The 23,692-nt window shown below is 24.5% G+C and overlaps 5 protein-coding genes across 6 annotated transcripts; 2 read left to right on the forward strand and 3 right to left on the reverse strand.

The window, feature by feature from the left end:
- Nucleotides 1–319: 319 nt before the first annotated feature.
- Nucleotides 320–5,384, forward strand: Bm18075 (Uncharacterized protein; the record flags this gene model as incomplete). 2 transcript variants are annotated; one of them, XM_043075911.1, is made up of 7 exons in its annotated part: nucleotides 320–331; nucleotides 645–806; nucleotides 2,891–3,007; nucleotides 3,324–3,419; nucleotides 4,230–4,367; nucleotides 4,871–4,983; nucleotides 5,258–5,384. In XM_043075911.1, the coding sequence occupies 7 exons, from the start codon at nucleotides 320–322 to the stop codon at nucleotides 5,382–5,384; spliced, it is 765 nt and encodes a 254-aa protein (XP_042931845.1). The 2 variants fall into 2 exon arrangements, with proteins under 2 accessions (XP_042931845.1, XP_042931846.1); XM_043075912.1 differs by having other exon boundaries at nucleotides 645–725; nucleotides 4,871–4,977; nucleotide 5,258.
- Nucleotides 5,385–6,520: 1,136 nt separating this feature from the next.
- Bma-acox-3 (conserved hypothetical protein,hypothetical protein) lies at nucleotides 6,521–12,020 on the reverse strand (the record flags this gene model as incomplete). Its single annotated transcript, XM_043075913.1, has 11 exons — nucleotides 6,521–6,783; nucleotides 7,137–7,409; nucleotides 7,771–7,991; nucleotides 8,357–8,466; nucleotides 8,812–8,966; nucleotides 9,652–9,805; nucleotides 9,950–10,221; nucleotides 10,711–10,852; nucleotides 11,097–11,261; nucleotides 11,419–11,556; nucleotides 11,880–12,020. The coding sequence occupies 11 exons, from the start codon at nucleotides 12,018–12,020 to the stop codon at nucleotides 6,521–6,523; spliced, it is 2,034 nt and encodes a 677-aa protein (XP_042931847.1).
- A 1,370-nt stretch (nucleotides 12,021–13,390) lies between these two features.
- Nucleotides 13,391–15,764, forward strand: Bma-cdk-9 (cyclin-dependent kinase 9, putative; the record flags this gene model as incomplete). Its single annotated transcript, XM_043075914.1, has 10 exons — nucleotides 13,391–13,519; nucleotides 13,639–13,742; nucleotides 13,809–13,890; nucleotides 14,007–14,097; nucleotides 14,187–14,374; nucleotides 14,548–14,632; nucleotides 14,799–14,953; nucleotides 15,103–15,264; nucleotides 15,360–15,506; nucleotides 15,633–15,764. The coding sequence occupies 10 exons, from the start codon at nucleotides 13,391–13,393 to the stop codon at nucleotides 15,762–15,764; spliced, it is 1,275 nt and encodes a 424-aa protein (XP_042931848.1).
- A 1,348-nt stretch (nucleotides 15,765–17,112) lies between these two features.
- Bm3305 (LP01162p, putative) lies at nucleotides 17,113–19,569 on the reverse strand (the record flags this gene model as incomplete). The annotated part of the gene is made up of 7 exons (XM_043075915.1): nucleotides 17,113–17,219; nucleotides 17,443–17,563; nucleotides 17,694–17,900; nucleotides 18,138–18,255; nucleotides 18,488–18,605; nucleotides 18,892–19,062; nucleotides 19,428–19,569. 7 exons carry the CDS (start codon nucleotides 19,567–19,569, stop codon nucleotides 17,113–17,115), a joined length of 984 nt encoding a protein of 327 aa, XP_042931849.1.
- A 1,234-nt stretch (nucleotides 19,570–20,803) lies between these two features.
- On the reverse strand, nucleotides 20,804–22,646 carry Bma-rpn-11 (26S proteasome regulatory subunit rpn11, putative; the record flags this gene model as incomplete). The annotated part of the gene is made up of 7 exons (XM_001895540.2): nucleotides 20,804–20,965; nucleotides 21,047–21,172; nucleotides 21,300–21,482; nucleotides 21,588–21,809; nucleotides 21,949–22,032; nucleotides 22,118–22,234; nucleotides 22,596–22,646. The coding sequence occupies 7 exons, from the start codon at nucleotides 22,644–22,646 to the stop codon at nucleotides 20,804–20,806; spliced, it is 945 nt and encodes a 314-aa protein (XP_001895575.1).
- Nucleotides 22,647–23,692: the final 1,046 nt, after the last annotated feature.

Raw genomic sequence — 23,692 nt, forward strand, 5'->3', positions numbered from 1 at the left:
AAGAAAATAAAAAAAAATGATATATTTACCAAATATAATAAAAATATATGTATATATACAATAAAAAAATAAATATAATAAAAAAAAATATAATAAAAAATAAATAAATACATACACAATTCTTATTAATATCTTTTGTTTATAAATTTCATTTTTGATATTTCATATTTAAAAAACAACAAAATTAAAAAAAAAAAAATGACAAAAAAATATTTATCAAATAGATATTTATCATTTTGTTAAATTAGCTTATCATTTATCATTTTACTAACTGAATGCATCATTGTTTGTTGTAAACAACAAGGAATCTGGTCGAAATATGGCTTTCATTGTAATTTTTATTTTTTTTTTTCTCGAGTTAACTGATATGAAATGTTATATAATTTACATTTCAACTATAAATTAGTGATAACACAGTGATAATTTATAATTTTTATCAGTTATATTTGATAATATTGCAATCTTATCATTTTAATCATTATATCTTATCATATCTTTTCTTTTTTAATATAATAAAATTTTAGCATAATTTTTAAATTTTTCTTTTCTTGAAAATTGTTACAAATCTTTTCAATTATTAAAAATAAACGAAATATTTTAGATGCATATTTGAATTTTATCATATTTTTTTTTTTTTTTTTTAGAAAACCAAATCAACATCATCTCGACGTAGTCGACAAGAACGCTTTTTACGCTATATTTTACGTCGTAAACAATGTTATATTGTACTTTTGTTCGAATTTCTTACTCTCATCAGTCTTATTTTAATATTACTTCTATTCTTTTGGCTTTCTCGAAATGAAATAGTTCGTTTATTTATTTATTTATTTGTTTATTTTTTTAATAAATCTGAAATTACAATTAGTAACTTTTTGTTTTTTAATAATGTGTGACTTATATATCATACAGATAAAGCAATATTGATGGAAAAATCAATCGAAAATCGATTAAAATCAATTAAAAACTAATTAAGAAGTTTTAATTAGTTTTGAATTTAATTTAGTTCAGTTTAATTAGTTTTGAATTTAATTTAGTTCAGTTAATTTAGTTCAGTTTAAGTAGTTTTGAATTTAATTTAGTTCACAAATTCTTATTTGTTGAATATATGGAAACTGCATTGAATTATCTAACAAACTGTTTTAAATTATGCTTATTTTGATCTTATTATAGCTTTTTTTTTTCAGCCACTAATTTATTTTGTACTTATTTTTTTCTTGTAATTAACTTAACAATAAGAAATTTGCGCCATATAAAACTTACGTGCAATGAGACATTTGCGCCATATAGAACTTAAACACAATAAGAAATTTGCACCATATAAAACTTATGCGCAATGAGAAATTTGCGCCATATAGAACTTAGGCTTTATTCATTTTATGTGTCCTTTCTTTTTTTATGAAATTTTTTTTATGAAATTTATTTTTATGAAAAAAATTAATTTATTAATTTGTTAATACACTGATGCAAATGATTTTTCCTGTTAAAAGTTGCATTAGTCCCATCTGATCTTTCATATATTGTAATTTAGTAAAAATTCATCGTTGATAAAATATCAAAAGAAATTCTTAAATAATAAATAATACTTGAAATATTAAAAGTATAATATATTAATTAAAAATATTATTGACAAAATTATAGTTACTAATAATGCAACGAAATATTTTAGTTTTTCTTTATCAAACTTTATTTCTTATTTAAATTATTTGAGTAATCATTTTAATTAATAATGTTTTTTCCGTAAAATATTCACGTATGTTGCGAAAAAAAAAAAAAAAAACTGAAACGTGAACTTTTATATATTATACCATAAGCATTTTCTCTTATTAAATAAACAATTAATATTATTTACAAATTATTTTTATGCTAAAATACTTTGCTGTTCAGTTTAAAGCATAGAATTTGAAGTAAATTAACTTTATGATGCTGTATGCATAATAAGTTTGATATTTATAGGTAAGTGATTAATTTATAGGTAAATTTATAGATTACAATTAGTTTACTTAGTCAAAATCAAGAAATTAGTAAGATCAGTTATTAGTTTTTATATTTATAGATTTCAAGAAAAAATAAACAAATAAATAAACTAATTTATGATAAATAAGTGAGAAAGATATTGGGAATAAGTTATAGAAGGAATGCATATACGTAAATATAGACGTATATACGTGAATAAAGACGCATATATACGTGAGCAGATTTATCAGATATAGGTGGAACAATAGATACTGGTAGATATTACGTCTCAATCCTCATTCATATATCACAATTCTTTAATTTAAAAAAAAAAGAAATCAAAAATTCGAATTTATAAAATTAAAATTCAAATTGACATTTAGTTTAACAATAAATAACTTTTTCAAATTTAATTAGCTTTGAAAAAAAAATCGTTTCTTCTTTTAATAATTATCTAATATCTAATTAATATTTGTAATTATTTTAATTATCAGTAATTTTTCATTAAAACAAAAAATAGTTAAAATATTTATTACATTACTATCATTCATATTTGATCAAATATATCAACAAAATTTAATAATTCTCAATTTATCTTCCAACTTTATATTTCAATAATCTGATAATCTAATAATCTTCTATGATCTAATTAAAATCTTTTAAATTATTTTTAATTAAAAATTATTTAATCTAATAATCTTCTATGATCTATCTAAAATCTTTTAAATTATTTCTCGATCTAATTAAAATCTTTTAAATTATTTCTATCTTCTGCGATCTAATTAAAATCTTTTAAATTATTTCTGATTGAAAATTATTTAATATGATAATTTTCTGTGATCTAATTAAAACTTTTTAAATTATTTCTAATTAAAAATTATTTACCTAAATTTTAATAATATAAATTTATTAAAGTTTTATTTTGAAATAATTGCAGAAAGAAATGGAAATAGCAAAAATTGAAAATAATTGGAAAAGAAGTGAGCAACACAAATTGAACTTTTACACATGCGATTATGAACCTATTTGGGAGAAACCAGAACAAATGAACTATGTAATTAGCATAAAAATTAATTAAATTAATTAAAAAGATCAAATTATGATTAAAAGAAAAAGTTAAAATTTAAAAAATTAGAAATTAAAAAATTGAAATTAAGATAGAATTTAATATTTAGTATTTTTATCTAGTATTATAATATAAATTTAAAATTGAGATGAAATTAATTAATAATTAATATTAAATTGCTTCAATTTCTGGCAATTAATACTTAATTAAATGTTAATTTTTGTATTTATAATAATTAATTATTATGCTAAAATGAATGTTAGAAAAAAAAAGTTTAAAATAATAATTTATTATTTTATTTTAGGATTTATGTAATAATCATTACGGTAAAGGTGCACAAATATGGACAATGCAAAAAACATTAACAAATTCAACAAGATGTGTTCATAAAATACATATGGTATAAAAGTATTTTAATAATTAAATTTGATATTTTTTTTTGATTAATTAATTATTGAATTTAATTCTAATTCTTTCATATTCTTTTAATTTCTTTTTTTTTTTTTTTGCACCACTTCATATTTTTATTAATTAAAAGTTTGATTGTGATAAAATGTTTAGTTTTAATTTAATAATAAATTAAATAAAAGCGTAAATTTGATTTTAATTAATAAATATGAATAAATATATTGATTTTTTGATTAATTAAATATGTCAATTTAATTTTTAATTCTTTCATATTTTTTTTATTTTTCTTTGCTCTACTTAACATTTTTTATTAATAAAAAATTTTATTGTGATAAAATGTTTGATTTTTGAAAGAATTAAAAATTAATCAAAAAAAAAATTTAATAATAAGCTAAATAAAAGCATAAATTTTGATTTTAATTAATAAAATAAATTTGATTTTACTTAATAAACTAAATATATATATATAATGATTTTTTGATTAATTAAATATGCCAATTTAATTTTAATTCTTTCATTTTCTTTTACTTTTTTTTTTCACTACTTTATATTTTTTATAATAAAAAATTTTGTTGTGACAAAATGTTTAATTATAATTTAATAACAAACTAAAATTTGATTTCAATTAATAAACTAAATATATATATATATATTGATAATTTAAATTTTTTTAACCTTTTCCTTTTTTTTTTTTTTTTTTTTTTGGGTTTTTGTATATTTTTTATATTATTATTTTAAAAATTTTACAATAAAGATTTGATAATTTTAAATTAACTTTAATTAATTCCAATTAATTATTTAGTTACCGTGTCATAAATCATTATTGGAAGGTGCACCATCAAAAATTTATGATAACGAGCGCATATCACCGGCAAGTTGTGGTGGCTTATTTGGTGCACCAATGCCTTATGAATATATTACATCTGAAACAACTATTCGTGTTAGTTTATCATTTCTGATTAAAATATTCTATTATTCATTTCTGATTAAATATTCTATTATTCATTTTCAAATAATATTTGTAAATGAAATTATTTGTTTTTTAGGTAAATATGAATTTAAGAAAGCAGTTAAGAAGTCATTTGTAGATTGATTTAAAATTATTTTTTTATCTCAAAAAAATTTTTTTTTTTAATTTATTACTTTTTATCTGAGATTACATTTAAAAAAGAAAGAAAAAATTAATAATAATAATAATAATAAATTTGTTTAAGTTACAGAAAAAGAAAAAATCAATTTATGAGTTTATATTTGATTACAATCATTTTTCTTCATTTCCTTTTAATTAAATTAAGTAATTAAGTTAAGCGTATATGGTTTAATTATTCTAATTCAATGCAAAATTAATTTCATCTAATTTTTTAAAAACTAGCAGTTTAGCCTTAAAAAAAAAAAAAAAAAGGAGAAAAAATTTGATTTAAATTTAAAAAATTAATTTTTAAGGCACCTCAAGTAACAAATGAAATGCTTGCAAGGTATTACATAAATCAAACTATCCTCTCAACTGCTTTACATGTCAAATGTCCACGATGTCTTGTTAAGAGCAGTTGGTATGCGTAAGTTTTACGTCATAAACGTAAGCGTAAACGTGAACATAAACATATATTTGTCGTGGATATACCATTAGCAAATGTGAAAAATAAAGAGATTTATAACTTTTTTTATAACGTTTTATCAAATATTTTAATTTATATTAAATTAATAAAGCATAATTAATTAATCTCAACAATTTTATCATTGAAATTAAAGTTGGAATTGAAATTAAAATAAATTAAGTATATAATTAATTGATTACACAATTTAGTGTAATTATACTATATTTTATTACAGATCAACGATACCATTGCACTGTCGTCGACAATTAACTACGATAGAATTAGGTTGGCCTTACATTGCTAAATATTGCGATTTGGAAGAAGAAAAAGAGATGAATCTTGAAAAAATGATTTACTGCTAAATTATTTATTTATTTATTCAAAAGAAATATTAATTAAATTACATAATTGAATTGTTATATAATATTTAAAAGAAGCAAAAGTGATGAATGAATCTTTGAAAAAATGATTTACTGCTAAATTATTTATTTAATATAATATTTTATGCAAAAGAAATATTAATTAAATTATATAATTGAATTGTAATATAATATTTAAAAGAAGCAAAAGTGATGAATGAATCTTTGAAAAAATGATTTACTGCTAAATTATTTATTTAATATAATATTTTATGTAATAGAAAATTAATTAAATTAGATAATTGAATTGTAATATAATATCTAATTTTATGCTTACATTCTTTGAATCAAATACTTTTCATGCAATAATATTTCCTTACAATTGCATTCATTAATAATTTCAAATTCCATCATCAATTAAAATTTAAGAAAATTTTGAGTTTAATAAAATTTAAAAATTACAATAAAAATTAGTTTTTGTCATTGAATTAATCATTTCATTATATTATGCTTAGCATAATTTATTCGCATATATTTTGTTAATTACTATTAATTATTATTATATTAGTTATTATTATTATTCGTATATATTTTGTTAATTACTATTAATTATTATTATATTAGTTATTATTATTATTCGTATATATTTTGTTAATTACTATTAATTATTATTATATTAGTTATTATTATTATTCGTATATATTTTGTTAATTACTATTAATTATTATATTATTATTATTATTATTCTATATATTTTGTTAATTACTATTAATTATTATTATTAGTTATTATTATTATTCTATATTTTGTTAATTACTATTAATTATTATTATTTTATTATTATTATTCGTATATATTTGTTAATTACTATTAATTATTATTATATTAGTTATTATTATTATTCGTATATATTTTGTTAATTACTATTAATTATTATTATATTAGTTATTATTATTATTCTATATATTTTGTTAATTACTATTAATTATTATTATATTAGTTATTATTATTATTCGTATATATTTTGTTAATTACTATTAATTATTATTATATTATTAATTATGTTAGTTATTATTATTAATTATTATTGTATCATTAATTATGTTAATTATTAATACTAATTATTATTATATTATTAGTTATTGATTATTAATATTGTTATTATTATCATTATTATCACTATTATTGCTATCAATTGATGATTCAATAGGAAATTGCATGAAATATTGGATAAGATTTTGGTAAATTTGCCCATCACTTAAACCTAATACGGAATGTAAAAAGAAATCCGGCAGAGACAAAGCATCACATATTGTAATAACATCAGGAAGAATCATTGCTTCTAATTTACGAAAACGTTTTTTTATCGTATTACCCCATTGTCCATTATTACAATAACCACCTGAAAATTTAATTTATTATCATTTGATTAATTTTCCTAAAAATTTCAAATTAATTAATATGGAATGTAAAAATATACTCGTTTACTTTCTACCTTGTTTACTTTTTATATAATTTATTTTCTTATCTTGTTTAATTTTTATATAATTTACTTTTTACTTGATTTAATTTTTATATAGTTTATTTTCTTATCTTGTTTACTTTTTATATAATTTACTTTTTACTTGATTTACTTTTTATATAGTTTATTTTCTTATCTTGTTTACTTTTTATATAATTTATTTTTTACCTTGTTTACTTTTTATATTGTTTACTATTTGCTAATCAATAATTATTAACTCTTTGATAACTAACCAATGTAAAACGTTGCGATATGCTTATCAATGGAGCTATAAGCGTACAGAAGAGCACAACGATGTAAAACTTCTCGGATAGATTCCGGAGCTTTTTGTAAAGAATTCCGGAAATCATTCAGTATGGTTAGTTCACAATAAGCATATGTGATCATTTTGTATTGTTCACTCTGTGCTTGTCGCTTATCAATGCCTTGGTTAATTTTATCACTGATATCATCTTTAACCTTTGATATGAGAAAGTGTAACAGCCAAACATACGCATTTGCAATATCTGTAAATTATAAAGAAAAGATAATATATTGATAACATTTTATCTTATCATTAAATGCCAAATATAGTATTAACAGTTATATCATAATGATAAGTTGCTGTTAAACTTTTTAATAAAGTAATTAAAACAAAGAATTAAAATAAATTGGAAAAAAAAAACTCTAAATAGAAATCGAAATATTTCAAATCATATCATTTATTTATAAAATTCAGAAGCTGATACTATTAATAATTCGTTAAGTATTTGTCACCAAATAATTTTGTCACCTTAAGAAATTTTGAAAGAACTTTATTTTTTCAAATTTTCCTTTTTTTTTTTTTTTTTCTTTTTTAAAGTGAAAAATAGTGTAAAAAGAAAAAACCTTCTAAGGCATCATCATTCCAGGTTGAGAATTTTTTCGGCTTCATTGCTAAAAAAGTCAAACTTCGAAGAGGCGAATCATTCCAATTATATGACTTTTCGTCATACAATGAAATTAATGCATAAGTTACTTGTTGCATTAAAATATTATTGTCACCTTCAAAAGTTCGTGCTGGATCAAAAGCATTGCGAAGATCGTTCAATCTTGAACTTTTCAAAAATCTTAAAAAAATTAAAAAATTAAACTTTCATTGGTTGATTAATAATTGAAGGTATTCTTCTAAAATTCAAAATAATGAAACAATACTTTGCTTTGTATTAAAATATGGAATATTTTTTGAAATTTTAAAATTACTTAATGACTAGAAATTAAAGTATAATATTAACTAAATCTTATTGTAACTCTTTGATTAAATTTTAAGATTAATTTTTTTTTAAGTCAAAAAAAAAAAAAAAAAATGCATCTAACTGATAAAAATTATCCAATCAAATTATAATATCTAATAATTTAACTAATTCGGTTTTTTTTTTTTTTTTTTTTTTTTTTTAAATTAAAATTTTAAAAATAAAATAAAATATTAGCAAACCCATATGCACCACAAGCAAGACGAGCATCATCTAAAGCATTAACACCTTCTTCTGTTGATAATACTTTTGCTGCACAACTAAGAATTTGTATTTCTCGTGATAACATCAACTATAAAATTTCAATTATTAAATTTTTCCTTTTTTAATTTCTCTATTTTAGAATATATTTTACAAAAACGCTAAATCATTTTTATATTTTCAATTTTCTTTTTTTTTAATAACTATATGAATAAATTATTATAAAATAAGCCTAACAATAATGATAGCAATAATAAATAAAATAATAAAGCAACATTTATTGCTATATTATCTTTGTTATAAATAAAATGATTAATGAAAGAAAATTTTTTATAAAAAAAATTTAAATTTGAAAAAATTTTTTATTTAATGGAAATTATAAAATAAACAGTAATTTAAAAAACAAACAAACAAACAAATAAACAAACAAACAAACATCATATGGAAGTTTTTCATTTTTTGTACAATAAATAAAATGCTTATAACAAATTGAAATAAATTTGCGATAAAAAATTGTCAAAGCTATTGATGTCGCAATATGTGGAAAAATTCGGCGCTGTTGCATCGGATATTCAATAATTGATTGCTCTTCTATAAGATCATAAAATATCAATCAGATAGTATGGCACTAGTAATAATGAAAAAATAAATAAATAAATAAATAATATACAAGAAGAGATAAATTATCTATTTTAAATTTTTAAATTTAAATAAGCAAATTAAGCAAAAAATTTAAAATTATTTAAAAATTAAAATCGATAAAATATCAATCAGATAGTACGATACTAGTAATAATGAAAAAAATGTATACAAGAAGAAATAAATTATCTATTAAATTTTGAATTTTTAAATTTAAATAAGCAAATTAAGCAAAAAATTTAAAATTATTTAAAAATTAAAATCGATAAAATATCAATCAAATAGTATGATACTAGTAATAATGGAAAAAAAGTGATATATAAGAAGAGACAAATTATCTATTAAATTTTGAATTTTTAAATTTAAATGGCAGATTAAGTAAAAAATTTAAAATTATATGAATCAAAATAGTTGAAATAGTATATGAATGATATGTAATTAGTTAAATTCTACAATCAAATGGTAAAAAATATACGTTAAAATTTATTAAAATATTCAATGAAAGAAATTTTTATGAAGCATTATTTAAATTAATTATTATCAAAAGTTTTTTTTTTTTTTTTATTTCAATTTTAATTTTTTAAATTTTCAAATGCTATAAAGGAGTAAATTTGTTGTTATTGTTGTTGCTAATAACCTGTTTGATTAGCCATACGAAATTGTTTTCGAATAGCTGAATAACGTGTTGCTATGATTACAGCAAGTCGATTTGCCATTATGCCTTTTCCGACGACAGTTGCGCGTCCAATAGATAGAATTGATAGATTTGCTAATTGTTGCTCTTTGATAGTCTGTTGACAAAAAAAAAAATGAGAAGAAGAAAGATGAAAAAAATTTTTTCCTTACAAAAAATTGATAATAAATAAATATTATATTTAAATATAAAAATGAAATTTTTTTTTTTTTGTAATTGAAAAATAAACAAATTTATTTACCTTAAAAATTGATTGATAAGTACCATTCGGATGAACGGTTGCAAATCGATTTAATAATGCATTCAAATGAAAGCGATGTTTGTTAAATTTAATCCAACCATTATCAATACTATTCCAATCACCAATCTTCTCACCCATATCACCTATTGTGATACCTTTCAAAGGTTTCATCGTTTTAAAATGACGAATTTGCATGCAAAATGCATGCAAACCATAGCATGCATGATTGATGTAAAGTTGTGCAAAAATAATTGCATGCGTTGCATTCATAGCTATAAAATTAAAAAATAAAAAATTTAATTAAAAAAATTTTTTAAATTTTTAAAATGAAAGATTTAATTAAAATGAAAGGTTTAATTAAAAGATTCAAAAATTAATGAAAAAAAAAAAAAAAAAAGAAAGATTAATTGAAAGATTTAATTTCGAACAAAAAAAAAAAAATAAATAAATAAAAATGAAAAATTAGAAAATTGAAAAAAGAAGAGGAGAAAAAAATTATCAAAAATAATGATTATTACTGATAATCTTATTATCACTAATGCAATGATTATTTATATTACCAGGAGATTATTGATTAGGAAATAAGCAATAAAAGTAAGTAATGAATATTATCTTATTGCTATAAAGTATGATAAGTGATAAATGATAACTGATAATAATATATAATTAATTGGTAGTGGAAATTTTCTTTTTTGTTATTCGTATTCTTTCACAAATAATAATAATAATAATAATAATAATAATAATGACAGAAGATGAACCTAAATTTCCGGCCCAGCATTTCATTGCTTCATCATCCGGTGTGTGCATTACGAATTGACCTTTGTCATAATGACATTCAGTACGGATTGAATTTACATCTGAGCCATGCGACAATTCCGTTAAACAAAAACAACCAACAATCTTTAATTTATTGCTTTCACAAATATCAATAATGTTAATTTCAGTTTTATTTCATTATAAATTGTTTTAATTCTTTATTTCAGTACAAATTCAAAATCAAAATAATAAATAGCATAGATAATTGTGTAAATATATTTGCCATTTACAATAATTTTATGAATGATAACGCATTTAAATGAATTTGAACCAAAAAAAAAATTTGTTTTGTAAACAAAATATGATGAATTGAAAGAGATGTAAAGACCTCATTATTCATGCATTTCTCGAGAATTTGTTGATGACGATTTGTTCCCATTGATAAAACTGTGATATAAAAGATTGCATTGATATAAAATTTTGTTGCTAAACTTTGATCATAGCTTTCTAGCACTTCCGTAAAATCCACAAATCTTTCAGGATTTGTTTTAAGCTAAAATATCATTTTAATACAATGAATAGAAGAAAATGAGAATTTAAAAATAAAATATTTTATATTATTAGGGAAAATAATTTAATATACATAAGAATGTTTCAAAATCTTTTAATAAATTAAAAGTAATGTGAGAAAAATAGATTAATCCACAAACCCCATCAAATTTGATAAAATTATAATTTAAAAGTTGTTTCCATCGTTGATTACATATTTGACGGCTTTCATTCATTGTTAATATACGCCAATCACGAACAAAAACATTATCATTACGAAGTATTTCAAACATTTTATTCTAAATTATGCCCAAAAATAAAATATTAGTGAATTTGAAATTGAATAATTTATAAAAGTTAAAATTTAATATCAAATCAGTATATACACAGAAATTTGCAAAGGAAACTTCAATTTAAATTTACTACAATTAAGTAATTTTAATTAAAATAATACGCATTTTCGATTATGTCTCTTTTTTTTTTTTTTCAAATTGCACAAAGAGTGAAATTTAGGAGAGAAATTAAATTCCTACTTGAATAGAATAATCATTGACAACTAAATAAAATCAACTGATAATGATCAAACTGATAAAGTTTTTGTAATTAGGAACCAATTAGTTACCTTAAATTGAATACTCTCCGAACCATACAGCCATTCCTGTAGATCACAGCAAGAGAATTTCGCCATTTGTTGATATTTCAATAAATTGCTATTTATTTCAAGAGAAGCAGTTAACTGATATGATGGCATCATGAAAATCATCGCCAATTTATTTAGAAATTTCTGAGCGATGAATTTGCTAAAATTCTAAAATTATTGTTCAACATTAGAATTAATCGTTTAAATCCAATTTCATTTGTTTTATCTTAATTAAATGCTTGAAAATACGGCTATCAATTCTGAGAGAAAATAAAATCCCTTGGAGAAATACACAAAATTGACCAATCATAAAATTACATCACAGGTTCTGGCCAAAGCTCAACAAATCACTGATATGTAATATCGCCACAAGCAATTGAGAGATAATTGTCTCTCTTCCTCCACCTTAAATTAGACTCAATTTGTAGCACATCTCCAATAAGATATTCTATTCAACAGAGTGAAATGTCACCTAAAAATGACATTACAATCAGTCCTCTAAAACATTTGTCCAATTCGGTCTTTTTCTTGCAATATATTTCCAATAATTTCAGATTGCTTTATTCTGATTAATTCAATTGTACAGGAAATATAATTAAGTAATGCAAACAAAAGAAGACAACAATTAATCGATTAAGAATTATAGGCAATATAATATGAAATAATGAAAGATAATTTCCATTTCTCAACACATCAAATTGTATTTAGAACAGCAAATGAAAACAGCACAAAGAATGAAGTATTTAATTACTTTGTAGCATCATAAATACAAGTCTAAACAATTCCAATTTAAGTAATTCAATCCGCTCGAAACATGTTACCATTTGGTCACAAATTACAAAAAAAAAAACACAGTGTCCATACATGCATACAATTACCGCTCTATTTAATTTCCATTTATTAAAAATGACCTGAATTTAAGTATTCTAATTTAGATATCGTGAAAAATGAGCTGAATTTAAGTATTCTAATTTAGAAATCGTAAAAAATGAGCTGAATTTAAGTATTCTAATTTAGAAATCGTATCTCGAAATTGTAAAAAAAAAAAAAAAAAAAAAGAAATTGAAATTGAGAAATGTACTGTTCCTTTGATGCTGTTTTGATGGATAAATGAGGAATATTGAGGATATTAAAATATTTTTGATAATTTTTTACATCAATCACTAAGCATTATAAATTAATTATTGAATTATTGAATTTGTATTATTATAAAATTGAATTATTATAAATTAATTATTGAATTAATCATTGATTAATTAAATATTGAGAGACGACAATTTTCAATGTGAGTTCTGTATTATTGGATTTTAAGGTTTGATAGCCATTGATCCGCTGATAGTCGATAAAGAAGGAAGGATTGATGATTGTTGGTTAAGCGTTGGTATGTTTCGTACTCAAGGTGATACGGACGTTGTCACGTCATACACGTGACTTTCAAAAATGACTTATCAAATAATAAGTCATCCATAGCATTTCAGTTTATTTAGGCTGAAATGCAAAACAATCATCTTCCTCAGCAGTCTCATTCATTTGGCGCAAATGCCAGTACATCATCGATTCCAGTCACGTCATCAATGTTACATCCATCAAAAGAAGATCTCGCATTAATGGATCGACAAAAGGTTATTTTTATTTATTCACATATAATAAAATTATATTGTTGCATTCAATGTAGAATAGGTTAAGTTGCACTATGGAACAGAGTTTATGAATAAATTAATTTGATGCTATTTGATTTTAGGTGACACCTGAATTGATGAGATATACGGAAAGATTTGAATTTCCATACATCACTGATGTTACTAACTATGAAAAGTTGGCAAAAATTGGTCAAGGGACATTCGGGTAACTTTTTTTCGAGCAAAACAGTCAAGTTCATGAAAATTTGACGATTGTACTTATTACTTGAAGGGAAGTATTCAAAGCGCGTTGTAAACGTACGGGTCGAATCGTTGCTCTGAAGAAGATTTTAATGGAGAATGAGAAGGAAGGAGTATGTTTTTTTTTTTTAGTTTATTTGCTTGCTAACCACTTTTGTATCGTTATAATGTAAGTTAGAACTTTGAATTTTTTTAGAGGAGATGTTAGTGATTTTTTGTACTGTTGCAGTTTCCAATAACAGCCTTACGAGAAGTGAAAATGTTGCAGAAACTAAAGCATAAACATATTACTGAATTGATAGAGATATGCAGTAGCAGAGGTATATTGTTCATAAATTTTCACTTGAAGGTTTTTATCATATTGTCACTTAAAATTTCAGCAATTTTATGTTTTATGTTTTCACTTCAGCATCAGTACATAATCGAGAGCGTAGTACCTTTTATTTGGTATTTTCCTTCTGTGAGCATGATCTTGCTGGTCTTTTGTCAAATACCAGTGTTCGTCTTTCTTTGGTACATATCAAAACATTGATGAAACATTTGTTAGAGGGTCTTTATCAGATACATTTTGCAAAAATATTGCATCGCGATATGAAGGTATGTTATATTTCTCTACACATCGTACGCAACTTTATCTATTCGACTGCTCAAGTTAAACATATCTGCGTCAACAACACTTCATATTTTTACGAGACAGAAGCTGGCAAGGACATTCTGTGAATTTAAATTAGTGAATATTGACTTCGGTTGAAATTTTATCCATGTTTTAGGCTGCAAATGTTTTAATTACAAAAGATGGCATATTGAAGTTAGCGGACTTTGGTCTGGCGCGACCTCTCTTTTCAAAATTACCTGGTATTTCATATTGTGTTGTTGCGGTTGATCATCGCTATCACAATGAGCAATTAGTTATACAACAGCACATTTTGATTGCTGTGTAACTTTTTGATAGTGTTAAAGCCTCTGCAATCATGGTTACTTGATAAGAGTTGTTGAATATAGCTTTCTATTTTGTTTTCAGGTCAACCAGAGCACTGTTATACGAATCGTGTTGTGACTTTGTGGTACCGTCCTCCTGAATTGCTTCTTGGTGAGCGTCATTATGGTCCACAAATCGATATGTGGGGTGCGGGTTGTATAATGGCTGAATTATGGACACGTACCCCTATTCTGCAAGTATGTTATCGGAATTACAGCGTTTTGGAGCAGTCACTTGAAGTCATATCGTAATTCCTAAAACCAAATGTTGAACTGTGTCTTTATTCATTAGTTTTTGGATCCAAATTTATCTTGAAGTAGTTCTGAAACTGGAGAATGAATTTCAGGGTGAAAGTGAACAAAAGCAGTTGTCGTTGATATCCAATCTTTGTGGAAGTATCAACCCGCAAACCTGGAGAGGTGTCGAAAACTTACCGCTTTATAGCAAAATGGAGCTTCAACAGAATCTAAATCGTCGTGTGGTTGAACGCTTGGAAGCCTATGTTAGAGTAGGTCTTGAATTTTTATATAAAATGCAGCATATCTCAGATTTGAACATTATAAATAATGGAACCCGTGAGTTAGCCATTTTTTTCTTTTCAAGGATCGAAATGCCTTGAATTTGATCGATAGTCTCCTGGTTCTGGATCCATCCCTGCGTCTTGACGCTGAACAGGCTCTCGATCATTTGTTTTTCTTCACACAGCCTCATCCGGCAGCTGATGTTAAAGACTTAATGAGCACAATCTCGGTTTGTTATTTTATTGGTTTATTTTATACCATTCTTCGATCAATAAAACTTCGAATTTTTGATTTCGAACTTATTCTTATACTGACTATTTCAATTCTTTTGAATTTTTTTTTTTTTTTTTTTCAGACAAGTTTGTTTGAATATACAGCTGGAAGAGGCGCTCATAGTGGAAGAGGTCGTGGTGTACATCATCAAAATCGTCAGAACATTCGTCCGTCAATGGCATCACAGGGACAGTACGTTGATATGGTGTTCTGAGTAAATTTAGGTATTTGGTATTTTTGAATTGTTATTAGTTTCTCAATTTGAATTTTTCGAGGTAGGATTTCTAGATTAGTGTACTCAAATTCAGATCAATTTTAATAAAGTTATTGTTTAAGTTGTAAATTCCCTGTGTATGTTTTGTTTACAATCTATACACCATTTTCTACCCTATCCATGGGTAATATTTATAATTAGATGCATTGTAAGAACCGAAAGCATGTTAACAGTGAGCTCATTTCACGGTGAAAGAATGAAATGGAACAATTTTTATATGTAATTGTCACTGTGATGGAAATTAAATAGAGCGGTAATTGTATGCATGTATGGACACTACAATATGTTGTTTTTTTGTAATTTGTGACCAAATGGTAACATGTTTCGAGCGGATTGAATTACTTAAATTGGAATTGTTTAGACTTGTATTTATGATGCTACAAAGTAATTAAATACTTCATTCTTTGTGCTGTTTTCATTTGCTGTTCTAAATACAATTTGATGTGTTGAGAAATGGAAATTATCTTTCATTATTTCATATTATATTGCCTATAATTCTTAATCGATTAATTGTTGTCTTCTTTTGTTTGCATTACTTAATTATATTTCCTGTACAATTGAATTAATCAGAATAAAGCAATCTGAAATTATTGGAAATATATTGCAAGAAAAAGACCAAATTGGACAAATGTTTTAGAGGACTGATTGTAATGTCATTTTTAGGTGACATTTCACTCTGTTGAATGGAATATTTTATTGGAGATGTGCTACAAATTGAGTCTAATTTAAGATGGAGGAAGAGAGACAATTATCTCTCAATTGCTTGTGGCGATATTACATATCAGTGATTTGTTGAGCTTTGGCCAGAACTTGTGATGTAATTTTATGATTGGTCAATTTTGTGTATTTCTCCAAGGGATTTTATTTTCTCTCAGAATTGATAGCCGTATTTTCAAGCATTTAATTAAGATAAAACAAATGAAATTGGATTTAAACGATTAATTCTAATGTTGAACAATAATTTTAGATTTTAAAATTTTAGCAAATTCATCGCTCAGAAATTTCCAAATAAATTGGCGATGATTTTCATGATGCCATCATATCAGTTAACTGCTTCTCTTGAAATAAATAGCAATTTATTGAAATATCAACAAATGGCGAAATTCTCTTGCTGTGATCTACAGGAATGGCTGTATGGTTCGGAGAGTATTCAATTTAAGGTAATTAATAGGGAATTCCCTAAGTGAAAAATTTTGGTACATATTCAGCCATTATTACAAGACCTAACAAAATAAAAAATTCATTAAAATATTTAGAAATCAAACATAATTTGAGTTCAAATATAAATTTAGTCATAACATTCAGTAATCCATTTTACAACTTCATTGGCGACCAATTCTCCGTGATTTAACACGAAAGCATGCTCGCATTTTTTGTCGTCAATTATAACTAGATCTAAAAATCATACAAAAATTTGAATGATTTATAAAATTTTGGATGATTTTGGTTATTTGAAATTTCGGCGATAATCAAGACTAATTTGAAGCATGAAATATTTATATCCTAATCAGTTTTTCAGGCTGTGAAAATTTTCAGCATTATGCGCACTAATACTATCATTTTTTTTTTTTTTTTTAATGTAAATAATGAAACTTCAAATAGTTAATTATAAAAATACCATTTCCAAGCCTTTTTTGCATTTCTAAAGCATAACGCAACGGACACCATTGATCCACAGTTCCATACAAGAAACGACAACGATTACTGTGGTACAGAAGGGATTCATCCAAGTTTGAAACCTAAATTGAATACATTTTTCATTTGAAATTAAAGTTAAAATTGAAGTTTAAAGTTGAAGCTAAAATTTAAGCTATAAACATGTGTTAATTTCAAATATGAATCAGAAAATAAATAAATAAATAAATGAACCGTAATTAATTCATCCACTGCCATAAAAATAATATTTCGAATAACGTTTACATCGATAATCTCAATGGCACTTTGTAGTATGCAAGGTGGAAAATACCTACAACCATTTCCCATAAGAAAAGTACAGATGCGCTCTTTTACAGAATTAGGCAAATATCGCAGACAGGAGAGCATCATCTGTACAGTACCATCCCAATTACGACATTTCTATAACATATTCGAATTGTTGCATTTTTTTTTTTTTTTTTTAAATATTTTGAGTGAAATCAATAAAAATTATCACTACGAATAATAAATTCATTTTCAACAAAGCAACGACTGAAAAAAACAAAATTTTTTTTAAAATCATAAAAAATAAAATTACTCAAAAAACCAAAATTAATAATGAAATTTCTTCCTATTCTTCGAATAATAAATTCAGGTATTAATTTTATACGAATTAACCTTTAGCCATGGTAAAAGACGTTTACCATTTGGTGATTCTGCCATATGTTCAATGGTAGGAAATAAAGCTATACAACGAATAACATTGAACTTATGCTTCAGCAAATCAGGTAATATCCTGAAATTTGTAATTTTTCCAGTTTCTAATGATGACAGTATTAAATTCTAGACCAATGTTAATAAAAATTTTTTTAATAGATTATCCTAATAACTGATAGAATCTACCAAAATTGCATAGTATTCCATAAATTATTTGAGTGTTTCACGAAGAACTACTATAAAGCTCATTAAATCATATCAAATATGTTTTGAATTTGATCAAAAATAAGTGCAAAAGATAAAATGCCAACCTTAACATTAGATAAGAACCAATAGAATGTCCAATGAGAATGAATTTTGCTGTTTTAGGTAAATATTGAATGCAAAAATTGAATTTATATTCAATTTGATCAACTAATGAGACACGATCTAAAGAAAGAATAAAGACAAAATGAATAAAAAAAAAAAGATGAATTACTATTTACAAACTTATCACTTTGTTAAATAAACGTTTCATAGTAAAATTTGATTTCTAAAAATTTTTCTAGCAATTATAAATCCTAACAATAATTATTACACTTAATGATCTTTAAACAGAGTAAATGCTTTATTATTACTCTAATACGTTGTTGTACTACTGGAAATATATCTAATGTTATTAAAAGTTCAAATTGTAATTAATTATCATAAAAAAAAAAATAATAGAAAACAGTACCAGCGTAGCTGTAAATGCTTAATTCCGAGTACTTTTCAGGTAAAGGAACATGATTCAGGTGAGATATTGTACAAAACAGAGAATTTTCCCTCGATATTTGCATAATTCTTGAGATTTTGCTCAAAATGGTTTGCCCAAAATGCGCATAGAATTGTTCATTTCCAGGATTACCTGCATAATGATTAGTTAAAGATATTTTTGCAATTAGAAATGTAACATAAGTTATTCTACACATAGAATATATTTAAATATAAAAAAAAATTATGATATGTAATATTACTAGGAAATATTAGAAAAGAATATCTCGCAATAAGGAAAAAAGAAATATAAATTCTCTGTTTAACTCTAATTATACTCAAATATTTTTACTTATGAATTATACAAATTGGTCAATTCAATTTGATCACATCACTTTGTCAATTCAAATTGAACCAGTATTACTTACTTACATGGAATTAAATAAAAAAAAAAGATTGCAAATTCTTCACAAGTAATATTATTAATTAATCCACTAACCAACGAAAAAATAAACAAACCTGGGATCATCAATATAATCAAACCAGTAAAACCGGATAATAACGTTGTCGGATCATCCGTTAATCCAGTACCCATAAATGAAACACGAGTAAATCTTCCTAAAACTGGTAGCCAAGTGACCATTCTTTTAATCTCCTCCATTTAGGCTTGCAAATTGAGTTGAAAACTAAATTTATGCTATTATAAATTTTTGTGCTTTAATTAACAGAGAAAAAAAAAAAAAGAAAGTTAGATCTTCTATCAAAATAATTAGAATCGAAATTTGAATCTTTTTAACATAATAAAAGAGTATTTCTTCTTCATACAACATAGAAATATATTTTTGATTACTTTCATCACTGCAAATGTTTGATTTTTTGACACAGTTTGATTCTCTTGAAAATATTTATAAAATATTTCTTTTAATACCCACAATTATCTTAACCAAATGTAGATGTAGTGTAAAAGTAATGATAAAAATTGACAAATGCTATAGAATAAGGGAAGAACAATTCGTAGGTCCAAAAGAAAGAAACTCTCAAAAATCGGAAAAATGCAAAAGGAATGAAAAACCGGACAATCTCAATGCACAATTAACGAATTTTACCAATATATGATTTCATGGAGATAGATTTAGCTTTTCCCGAAAACAACCGGAATGTTCGATCTGTTCAAGTAAATAATCTATCTCTGAAATCCCGAATAATTAAAGCTATTTACTCACGTAATTGTTCCGCTAGATTTCACTATAATTTTTAGATTTAATCATAATTGACGATAAGCGTATTCTTATGTCAAAGAACAGAGAAATAGAACAGTTTTATTGATTCAAAAGAAAAAAAAAAAAAGAAAAATTGGTAAAATGGAAACAGTTTTAAAATAAAACATTGCGCAAATAGAAAACAGAATTTAAAAAATGCCATACTGGATACATGGCTTTGTAACAAATGGGCATAAACTGTTTCCATATCTTATTAAACTTCATAGCTTTAACATGTACCTATGCAGAAAATCTTTAGACTTGTTCAATTTTTTAGGTTATTCAGCTATTCAAAGCTCTATCGTTACACTTTTGACATTTATCAAGTATTTGAGGTCAAAAATTTCAGCAACAACAACAACCAGTACAATGAAAATCAACAATAAGATTTCCTGATTTTCGGAAGGAAATCGGAAAATCTATTATTAGTACTACTTTAAATGTTAAGTGAGCATTGAGCCTCAATAACCTAATTATCTCGAAAAAAAGGTAAATGTTGAAAGAGTAATATTATTGGTTTTTTACTCCCAGTTTTTTGAGAATAGTAAGAAAAAGGTATCAAGCAAAACAAATATTAGTTTTTAATCTGCTCACAATGACCATTTTGGCACTTCTGCAAGGAATATAGCACCAGCATCATTGGAAAGACGATGTATCAAGCATGGAAGCAAGACTTTGCACAATATTGTCAGCAAGCATTTCGTTCACTGTTTCACCTAAATGCCTCTTCGGATCCTGTTTACCCACATTTTTAACAGCAAGCTGTTCTTCTGTCATTTTTTCCTGTTCTTCGAGATCCTGAAACGAGAAGATTCATGGTAGATTAAATAAGCAAAGAAAAATTGGAAAGTGAAAATATAAATAATGATAAAAACAAACTTTTCTGTAAAGCTTCGCCAATTTTAACATTTTTTGCATGGATGCTTGATTTTTTTCACAGTGATCAGAGAAATGTTCCAAGCCAAGTGAATCCATCCAAGTTTGTTTATTTAGATTCAATAACATCTAAAAGAAAAACAATTTACTGAGAGCTTATACTTGATGCAGCAACATACAATTTCATAAACATGCTGTGCAAAAAAGGCACTTATGCTTAACAACAGTGAACTCCATTAAATTATAAATAATATACTTTTTGCTCAAGTTCATGGGTTCGGTAATTGATTGGTATTGAATAGTAGTGCCGATTGAGACCATGAATTAATGCTTGAATAGAAGGTTTTTGTAAATGTCCAAGATTTGACGTGGTTTGACGCGGTTCTTGATTAAGTGCTATAGATTGTGGGTTAATCGTTCGAAATGCATCAATTACTACCTGAATATCACTGATATTAATACAATTGACAGTTCAAATGGTTATCAAAGAATGCGAATACAATTCTCAAAATGAATTAATCATATATGTGTAAACTGAACAAACCTTTCCTTTTACAGACTGAATTGGATCGACTACCACAGCAACTGCTCTGTCTGAAAGAGCTTCAAAGCTTTGTTGCGTATTAATATCAACACCTGATAACCAACAGCCGAATCCTGGATGTGAATGGTACCATCCAACGACCATTTCTGGTCGTCCTGTTTGTTTCAGCATGTCTAACATTTTAGCTTGAAAAACTGGATCCACTGCTTCTACTGACACTCCCTATAATTATTGACAACAGTCATATGCTAATACAAAGCAAAAAAAAAAAGAAAAAGAAGAAGGGAAAATTAAGCGCTCGATTGATTCTGACTCATGGGAAAACCTCCATTATTACGAAAATAAGACTTAAATAAGTTACCGTGCCAGACTGTGGCATTGCAAACACATCGATAACGTTTACTGTATATTCATCCACAAATTCTCCTAGCATTAAACCCATAACCTGAAAATTTTCATTATTAATAATAATGCTCCATATCCTTTCATATTGATTTACTCAAAAAAATGGAAAAATGTACAATGATTACCTCCATAGGTACACCTGCACGACCATGTTTCAACATTTTGAGTAAAGCCAATGATGATATATAGACTGTTTCAGATGTATCTACTTGATTACTGTCCACCGGACTGGCACTTCCAAACTAAAAACCATATTATTACATATAACAGCTTACTACTTGGGAAGAATACTAGCTTACTATTGCGAGAACGATTTAATCATCTTTTCTCAATATTACGAAAATGCCAGTTCCTCTTGCATTTTTCCTTCTTCTGCTACTTTTACCAAATACTTTTTTCTCCCTTTTTTCTTTAAAAATGTTTTCATCAAATTAATTAACAAGTCAATTTACGTACGAATATCTCAGTCTGATCTAATTGACAATTTACTCTCCACATATAGCATACATATAAAGAAACTGGAAATTTCAGTTAGATTAAACCTATCGATTGATATAATTGATTTCATTATTAAATCTATAAAATGCAACTAAAAGCAGCAACCTGTGAACCGCTGAGACCACCAAGACCACCGAGTCGTAAAAACCGTTCCATTACAGCTGCTGGTTTCTGTAATTAATAAATAATAAAGATATTTTACTACACATAATATACATAAATTATCACACACATACACACGTAACATGAAACCATCAAGGTAATAAAAATGAAAGGTAAATGAACATCAATTTCATGCTTGATGCGAAATCGTGATAATCAAAAAGCTATTATAATTATTTATATATGTCATCTTTTAAACATGTATTTTAATCTCAATAATAAAAATTACTATTAAATATTTAACTATAAAAGGTAAAAAAGATTGAAAAAGAAAGAGAATAAATGCAAAGACTAAAGAATAACATGGAAGAGGGTAGAAAGAGGAAAAAAAAGAGAAATAAAGAGAGAGAGAGAGGGACAGAGAGGGAGAGAGAGACTACCCCTTCCCTCTTAGACAATATTTGACTTTGCACATTCCTCTTTTTATGGAAGAAAGCGTATTTGGTTATTTCACTGTGATAAACTACAACGATCGAACCATTGTGAAAACCACGTGGATCAACCCTGTTCGTATTACGTGATTATACGTAGGGATTCTTTCAAAGTTACGTTATAATAAAGATTATAATATAATATTGATTTACAAATTATACTTTAACTTTTTCAAGAAATTTTTTTTTCTATAAATTAGTTTTATAGGATGAAATAAGAAGTAATAAATGTAATATGTAATTATTAATGTCTAACGTAAATACGTGAATTAAACGAAATACGTAAAGATAATCACATATTTTGTTATTAATTAATACTGGTAATGGATAATTAGTAAAAAAAAATGAGAGAATGCTTTTACTTACTTATTATTTATTGATTTTACTTACTTATTATTATTACCTACAGCAATATTGATTCATAAATTACACTTTAACTTTTCCAAAAAAGAAACTTTTTTTTATGTTTTATTCTTCTGTATGCATTTCAATCATTTATCTTATCATTTGATGATGAATTTAATTGTTGACTTTAAACAAAAAGAAGAGAAAACTTTCAAGAAATTGTAATGTGAGCAAACTTGTAGAAAATAGTTTAAAAAAAAATTT

This window comes from Brugia malayi, assembly GCF_000002995.4.
Source record: "Brugia malayi strain FR3 genome assembly, contig: Bm_v4_ChrX_scaffold_001, whole genome shotgun sequence".
Classification (NCBI taxonomy): domain Eukaryota; kingdom Metazoa; phylum Nematoda; class Chromadorea; order Rhabditida; family Onchocercidae; genus Brugia; species Brugia malayi.